The sequence below is a fragment of the Mauremys mutica genome, chromosome 10 (genome assembly GCF_020497125.1).
Source record: "Mauremys mutica isolate MM-2020 ecotype Southern chromosome 10, ASM2049712v1, whole genome shotgun sequence".
Classification (NCBI taxonomy): Eukaryota; Metazoa; Chordata; order Testudines; family Geoemydidae; genus Mauremys; species Mauremys mutica.
The window spans coordinates 18,482,146-18,490,453 of record NC_059081.1 but is presented as its reverse complement, the minus strand read 5'-3'; the positions used below and the strand labels follow the sequence as shown (position 1 = coordinate 18,490,453).

Genomic DNA, 8,308 nt, shown 5'->3' with positions numbered 1-8,308 from the left:
TTTTGTTAAAGTGACTTCAAAGTAAGTAAGTGATGTTTACAATAATTAAACTAAATGCAATTTAGTTTTTTACTCCATCTCTGTGAATCTACTTTATAGATAATTTCTCACTGTGGAAGTTGTATTAGGGACTACTTTATTCTCCAGGGAGAGGCACTGATATTTATTTTTAGTAGACAAAAATAGGTTAATGATTCACAATTTGAGAACTTGCATTGTTGGCAAAATAGTGTAAGGACATGTAGGATTTCACTTCCCAGAGTGCGCATTTTCAAAAACAAACACATGGCAAATGGGTGAGGGTACGATCTGATTTTCATAGTAATTTTCTCACCAGAAAAACATTTAATGCAAAACACAAGCTTGTAAATTGCTATTTGTTAGCACTGTCTCTGGAAGATTAGTAGCTCACTCATTGAATTACATGCTTCTGCAGAAACAGCCCCTTTCTTTTATCAGGTTGGAAATCATTAACTCACACACTTCAGTCCCCCTTACAAAGGAAGTTTTCACTTTTTGGGGGAGGGGTAGTTAGGAGAAACAAAAGGAGCTATAGATATAAAACAGCTATGTGAATACTGGCTTCAGCAGCCTGCAGCCAAACACATTTCAATGCCATAGGTCCCATTAGGATCTCCAAATATCCCACATAGTCTATATGTGCAACACAGCTTCAGTGCTATCCACTCCATTAACTATGTTGCCAGCATCCACACTTCCCACTTTGCCTCTACATATCTACCCATCCCAGTGCTACCCATCCCATTAAGTAGTTCACCAGCTCTCAAACTTCTTATACAGCCTTAAAGCTGATGATACATTTATGACCTTTTTTAGTTGTATGTGAATTTGTATGCCATAGACTTAGCCTCAACAGTTTGAGAGGCAGAAAACTCGTTGTAGCCGTATTGTATTTATTCAGAGGGGATCTCTAGCCTAACCTCTGCCTCTCCCAGGTCAAAATGTGCTCTCCATTAAAATGTATCTGTCTGTCATCTCAACTTCTGTCAATTTAGGACCAAAATTTCCAAAGTGCTCAGTTCACATCTAGGAATCTAAATGAAATGGCCAGTTTGTGGCAACTGCCTGTTGCTGAACACTTTTGACAATCTGGCCCATAATCTATGGTTGCATATTTTTATAGTGAACTCCTCAAAATATGTCCAGTCCCTGGAAAGCCTGGATTTTAATCACACAGTGGTATCACTAAGGTGAGCTGAACTTCCTGCACTAGTGAAAACTGTTCATGAGAAAAATGTTTGGCAGGATCAGGCCCTCAAATGTTATCATTTGACCTTGGGAAAGGTACCATAATATATCTAAATAAAGAAATTCACACTCATTTCACACACTTGCAATTGGTCTACTGCACACTTGAAAGACCACAAAATACATTAATGTTTCATTTTTAATGTTGATTCTCATCCATTGCTTTTAAGATCATGTGTGACAGGTGTCTAACAAGAGGACATGAGTGTATTATAGACACATCTGAAAAGCTGTTTGTTTTGTTGTATATGTAATAGAGATTGTTAGTGAAAAATTTACCTGCCTGAATAATTAATTATGCCAGAATGGTAGTCACGCCACACTTAAATTTGGGTTCTTGTTTTTCACTTACAATGGGGCATTCAACCTCTGGAGATTGTCTTTGTTTGCTTGTGTTTTAAACAGAATATCCAGCCCCAATTTTCAGGATATAATCTCAACATCGGCTTGAATTTTCTGAGATTTTCAAGTAAATCTGTTAATGAATTCCCAAATTCCAATAAGCTAAAATTTAGCCTTTAAAAAGTTCACACTGAGTTTCATGATGCTTCTGGCCCCTCTAACTAAAAAACTAGAGACTATCTAAAGTCAGAAATTTGCATATAGTGAATCTGCATCTCTAATATAATCATTTTGTTAACTAACAAAAAGACTAGTGTTATCTGTCATAACTGAATACTCATGCACCTTTGTTAGCTAATGGAGACCACAGCTTATATTAGCCATATGTATTCTCAGACATGGTGTGAAGAAACCCTTGTGAACAGTAGTACAACACTGACTTTTGTCAGATGCCCAGGTAATACTCCCTGCATCCAAAACTGGAGGCTAATACAGAGCCTAGACCATGGGCATTGTTAGATAGGGGGGTTTCTATTGCTTTGAGAAGACCTTTGACAAAGTCCCACATATATGCCACGGAAGGACCTCAATGTGACTTATGTGCTTTGTTATCTGCAAAATATATAAAATATATTACACGCACACACACACACACGATACTCACCCACCACAAAGAATAAACTGAACCAATGTTTCCAAAATAATTAGTATTTATTATAATCCAGTATAGAATGGATGCTACGGTTGTGAATAAATTACCCTAATTGAAACCTATGGGATTACTCATGAAAGTAATTTACCTGCATAGGTGTTGGCAGCATTAGATCACTGTAAAGCAAGCATGCCCTTACTTTATTGTCTCTGTATGCTTTTGTTTGTCCTTGCCTATTCCATCATTGCCAAATCTGGTGATTTATTGTAAACCTCAGAATGTTTTGCTTTTCTTAAATTATTATCCAAAATCTCCGGTTTTTTAAGCTTCTAGCCCTCATGCTTACAGAGGAAAGCTGGAAAAACGTGACCCAGAATTATTTTTTTTAATCTCATGCTTTTTCAAGCCAATCTCCTTAATTTTGGGGGTGCTGACTCATCTTTTGCAGCTCTTGTGGGCAGCAATACTGCCATTCTGGCACTGTTTCATATCACTTCCATCTATTTTCTAGCTGCTACCCTCACTGTACACCCTTCAACATATGTGCTACTCTGAGTCTGGGCTGGGGTTGAAAACCAGCTGTGGGGAAGAGAGGGTTGGGTCCAATGCTTAATTTGTGCCAGAGCTGAGCCCCTGCGCCTCTAGGTTTGGCAGTTCTGAGCCCTGGCACCTCTGGGCTTGCCACCTCAATTGCTTGTGCCCGGTAACTAATTGCCTGATCCGCCCACCTCTTTTATTACAAATTAAGCAGGGGTTGGGTCCACTTTGAGGGGTGCCCTTCCCTCCTCTGGGTCTCCTCCAGGTCATCCAGCACAGTGCCCCGTTATGAGGGCGAGCACAGGGCACTGGCTGAAAGGGGCTCCCCCCACCCCAACTCCAGCTACCACCGCGCCAGTCTGGAGGCGGAGAGCAGACCCCTGGCTGTCGGGGCACTCAGCGCCCCACGGAAACGGCCGCAGGACAAGGGGCAGGGCACGGGCAGCAGCCTGGCGGAGCCTCCCCTCTCCGAATGAGCACCCCGCCCTCCTCCGCCCGACCCCTAGGCAGCGGCTGGGGCAGCCGCACATGCTCACTAACGGACAGGGCATATGCGGCTGACACCCCCCCGCCTGGGAGGAGCCACAGGCAGGCTGCAACCGCAGGGAGGACCGGGGGGATTATAAGAGTCCGGGGCGCGCCGGAGGGACTCCGGAGTTTATGTGGCGCAGCTGCAAGTTTCGGACCGTAGCGAGACTCGTGGGCAGCTTGGAGGCAAGGAGCGGGGGGGATGGCGCACGTCGGGGACCGCCCGGACAGCGTGGATGTAAGTGCGGAGAGCTGGGGCGGCTGAAGGAGAGCACCAGGCTCGGGCGGGAGCCTGCCCCCAGCACTTTGCGCGGCGCGGGAGAGGTTTGCCCCGGTTGGCGCCGCACCCAGGGAGCGCCTGGCGTCGGGTCTGCAGCCAGGAGCCCGCACACGCACCCATGTGCCAGCTGTTTGCAAACAAAAGTGCATTGAGTCCTGGGGCCAGCGCGCGGGCAGGGGATTGCTAGGGGCAGGCGCGTCCTCTCTGCTCGGCTGGAGACGGGGGCGCAAGGGGCTAGGCGGTGGCTACCTTCGCCTAACGGGACCCGAGGTGCACTTTGCGTTTCTTCTCCCTCCTTTCTCCGCGCGCGCGTGTGAGGCGCAGTTGGGAGGCGCCCGGCGCTGGACTTGCAGGGCGGGCATCCGAAAAGAGCTGAGCTCTGAACCCCGTTAAAACTTGGCGGGGTTTGCGGAAGGTGAAAGGGCGGAGTTTGGTCCCCAGCTTCTTGCTGTACTTGCGTCCCCTTAGGCGTTTTAAAGCGGAGCTGTCAGATGAATTTCAAACACTTTCCTTCCATCCTTGCTGCCTTCTCAACCAGTGCCAACGACAAGGGCTGTCCGTGCTGGCTTGAGCGCACTGTTACAATGTAAGATTTCGGGCGGATGGTGCCGCCCTGATGAGTTTGCTACCAAAGATAAAAGTTGGATCCACTTGGATCAAGCCAATTTGTTGCAGCAGCCAGCCCCGAAATTCCAGTGTCTAAACACAGAACGAGTCTAGTTGCTCCTAGGGTGCCCAAAGTGCTGGGGACAGGTTTTGAAGCCCTGGATTTTTATTTTTTGGCTCTGCTATTTTTTCAGTTTAGCCCGTGGAATTTTGGGACCAGGTACCAGATTTGGGGATTTGCAGTGCTGTGGATCCAGGATTCATCAGCCACATGATATTTTGGAGATGTGGTGGTGGAATATGAGTGCCCACACTTTCTCTCCATTTAACCCGTGAAATTTTAAAGGGGGGGGGGTGGAAATAGGGCCAAAAATTGCCTAGATCTGGCAAGATTCATCTTTTATCTATAACTTGTAAAATGCATAAATAGATCAATCCATTGGGAGCTTGTGTATCAGATTGTTAATAAGTGCCTTATAATCTCCTAGGATGCATAAACCCTCTGAAAATATTATATTTATATAATTTTTATTATATGTATATAAACAAAGAGTAATTGCATAAGAGTGGCCATTCCCTCCAACCTGTGTTGTTTTGCCAGTTTGGTTCTTTTAGCCGTTGGTGGTTTCCTGATGCACTTTCATGCCTGAGGCCGCCACTGTTTCGCTTCCTTTTTCCACTAGTGGGCACAGTTCAACAGTTTCCCCAGCTAGGCTCCAACAATCCCTCTTAGTCCCATGACCCCCTGCAACCACTGCAGAGGGAGGGGAAGGTGTTTGCTCTTGGTGACCTTTCTAAGGGTTGTGGCTCTTCTCTATTTAAGAGGTCACCTCTTCTGAGGAACTGTCAGTTGTTCCTCTGCAGGGAACCCTCACTATTATTGTTTTCTCTTGATCGCATTAGTTGAATCAGTGGGAGATCTGGTTAGAGGATGCTTAGTTACAGACCTCTACACTTATGTAGTAAGAATTAAAATGAAACTGTTCTTATGAATGATATTCTTTGGAGACAAGTATCAGAAAGGTAGCCGTGTTAGGCTGTATCCACAAAAACAACTAGGAGTCCGGTGGCACCTTAAAGACTAACAAATGTATTTGGACATAAGCTTTCATGGGTAAAAAACCCATTTCTTCAGATGCATGGAGTGCAAGTTACAGATACAGGCATAAATATATATTGGCACAAGAAGAGAAGGGAGTTACCTTCCCTTCCCTTTTTTACCCATGAAAGCTTATGCCCAAATAAATCTGTTAGTCTTTAAGGTGCCACGGGACTCCTTGTTTTTTGTGTTTTTTATTCTTTGGAGAGCTATCCTATAGTAGCAGGGGATGGGCTACCCACTAGGCGATGCAATAGACCTTTTCCATTGGTAAGGTGAATCTGCTAAAAACAGATACAATAGATGTACTGAAACCAAGATAACATTTCAGTGTGGCAATTATCCTTCCCGTCCGCTCCCCACACACAAACATTGTTTCCCAAAGAGGAGGGAAAATTAAGTAGAAGTGATCAAAACTTTTAAATATTGTTTAGATAATTAAGTTTAAAGTAAACTTCATCTTACTATGGTTTTTTGATTAGCATTTGGAAGTCTTTCCCTATCCCTGACCATGCCTTCTTAGGAATCTCTTTAGACATTAATGTGAAAATATCTATACATAGTGAACAGTCTTAGTGGAAGTGGAGTTGAGGTCTAACAGCTTTTCTTTCATTTTATTGTAGATGTTTTCTGGGTTCACCATTGAATTTCCTGATAATGGCACTGATGAGATTGGTTCGGGCCGTGACTATGGGGACTTGGAAGAGCCATGCTTTGGGCATGAAAATGCTAATTTCAACCGTATCTTTTTGCCAGTCATCTACTCCATCATCTTCCTGACCGGAATCATTGGCAACGGATTGGTTATCGTTGTCATGGGCTACCAGAAGAAATTAAGAAGCATGACCGACAAATATAGGTTGCACCTTTCAGTGGCTGACCTCCTGTTTGTCATCACTTTGCCATTCTGGTCTGTGGATGCAGCTATAAGCTGGTACTTTGGGAACTTTCTGTGCAAGACAGTCCATGTCATTTACACTGTCAACCTATATAGCAGTGTCCTGATTTTGGCCTTCATAAGTTTAGATCGTTACCTGGCAATAGTCCATGCTACCAATAGCCAGAGACCAAGAAAGCTGTTAGCTGAAAAGGTAGTGTACATAGGCGTATGGCTACCAGCCATGCTTTTGACAGTGCCTGATATAATCTTTGCCAGTACTAGTGAAGTAGATGGAAGGTATGTATGTGATCGCGTCTACCCTCATGACAACTGGCTGATTTCATTCAGATTTCAGCATATTTTGGTAGGATTTGTGTTGCCTGGTCTAATAATCCTGACTTGTTACTGTATTATAATTTCTAAGCTGTCACACTCCAAGGGTCACCAGAAGCGCAAAGCATTGAAGACTACAGTCATTCTCATCCTTGCCTTTTTTGCCTGCTGGTTGCCTTACTACATTGGCATCAGCACAGACACCTTCATTCTGCTTGGAGTCATCAGGCATGGCTGCAGCTTTGAGATGATAGTACACAAATGGATCTCTATTACAGAAGCCATAGCATTTTTCCACTGTTGCCTGAATCCAATTCTTTATGCCTTCTTGGGTGCCAAATTCAAAACATCAGCACAAAATGCCTTGACATCAGTTAGCAGAGGATCAAGCCTTAAGATCCTTTCCAAAGGCAAACGTGGTGGACATTCTTCTGTTTCTACAGAGTCAGAGTCTTCAAGTTTTCATTCCAGCTAACACAGTCTCCTTCCCATCATTTTGTAATAAAGAACATTTAAAAAAAAAGTTACATGACATTTCGGAAAAAACAAGACTGACCATAATGTACAGTTTTATTTACGGTTGGAATTTTATATTTTCTTTTAGTTTCTGTGAAGTTTAATTGACTTATTTATATAAACATTTTCATGTTGATGGCAAAGTGTCTAGGCAGGACCTGTGGACAAGTGGTTAGTTCACCAAGTTTTAGTACTTGTCTGGTTGTATAGATACGTGAACTAAACACTTTTAGAGTGTAGCAAGTGACTGTTCAAAATTTAGAAAATGTTTTTTTGTTTGTACATAAATGTTCCAAATGTGTTCCTGTTTAAAAATTATTTTGAGTGATATTCAAGAATTCCCCGCCACCCCACTATAAGCTGTTTGGTTTACAATAGTTTAATTCTGCTGTAGACAATGTCACTTATAACCAAAGCCTCTTCTGTCAAATGCTAGATTTTTTTTTTCAATTCTCAGTAATGGATTGCTTTGCAAAACTCTGCTATGTAAGGTTGTTAATAAAAGTACATGATAAAAACTACTTTGAGTGGTATGTTCTTCAGATCTTAATTCCATATACTTTATTTTTCTTACCACTTTGAGTTGGTTATTAATGTTCAGTCTTTGAAACCAACATAACTCATCTGATATGGGCCTAGGGGAAAACAAGAGGTTTCAAATATATTGCTTGTCCAATGATGAAACAAACTATATTCATCAATACAGACAACTGAGCAGCTTAGGGCATTTATTTTGTACCAACTTGTTAATGCTTTTTCCATTAAAGCACACATTTAGTGTAGCCAACATTGCCTTTACAATAGCTTATCCCTGCTTTAGTTAAACTGTTAATGGCTATTTGAAAACAAACAAAAAACCCTTCTTTATTGTAATATACTGCAACCAGAATGTCTTTTTAACCACCTTAACAGGTGCTATCAGCCTTTTAAGGAAAATCAAAAACATCCATGTTAGAATGAGATTCTAATTGCTCATGGTAAGTATGCAACTTCCATAAAATGCTTTTTTTCAGGTGCTGTCTGATACCTGCATGTAACAAATCAGATTGGCAGTGTGTAGATATCTTGAAAGGAGATTTTACATTTAATGTAATTATATACAATCCAAGTTAAACTCCCACTCTGTATAATACACATCAGAAAAATTTGAAATCATGTTTGTAAGTACAACTAGAATACAATCTAATACAAGTTCTCATGAGCCTTTTGCAATATCCTCACAAATAGATGATTTCCTGTCCTTTAAAATCATTCTACATGTGCTTC

The 8,308-nt window shown here is 42.4% G+C and overlaps 1 protein-coding gene across 4 annotated transcripts; it reads left to right on the top strand.

Annotated features, from left to right (window-relative positions):
• The first annotated feature begins 3,396 nt into the window (after positions 1 to 3,396).
• Positions 3,397 to 7,563, top strand: CXCR4 (C-X-C motif chemokine receptor 4). Of its 4 annotated transcripts, none has more exons than XM_045031664.1 (2): positions 3,397 to 3,566; positions 5,937 to 7,563. In XM_045031664.1, the coding sequence occupies exons 1-2, from the start codon at positions 3,531 to 3,533 to the stop codon at positions 6,999 to 7,001; spliced, it is 1,101 nt and encodes a 366-aa protein (XP_044887599.1). In that variant the 5' UTR covers positions 3,397 to 3,530; the 3' UTR covers positions 7,002 to 7,563. The 4 variants fall into 4 exon arrangements, with proteins under 4 accessions (XP_044887599.1, XP_044887602.1, XP_044887601.1 ...); XM_045031667.1 differs by lacking the exon at positions 3,397 to 3,566 and adding an exon at positions 3,879 to 4,194; XM_045031666.1 differs by lacking the exon at positions 3,397 to 3,566 and adding an exon at positions 4,679 to 5,176.
• Positions 7,564 to 8,308: the final 745 nt, after the last annotated feature.

What these genes read in the sequence shown, in the direction of transcription:
- CXCR4 (XM_045031664.1), top strand. Translation starts at nt 3,531, where the DNA reads ATGGCGCACGTCGGGGACCGCCCGGACAGCGTGGAT. An exon ending in ACCGCCCGGACAGCGTGGAT is followed by an intron (nt 3,567 to 5,936) that starts GTAAGTGCGGAG and finishes ATTTTATTGTAG; the next exon opens with ATGTTTTCTGGGTTCACCAT.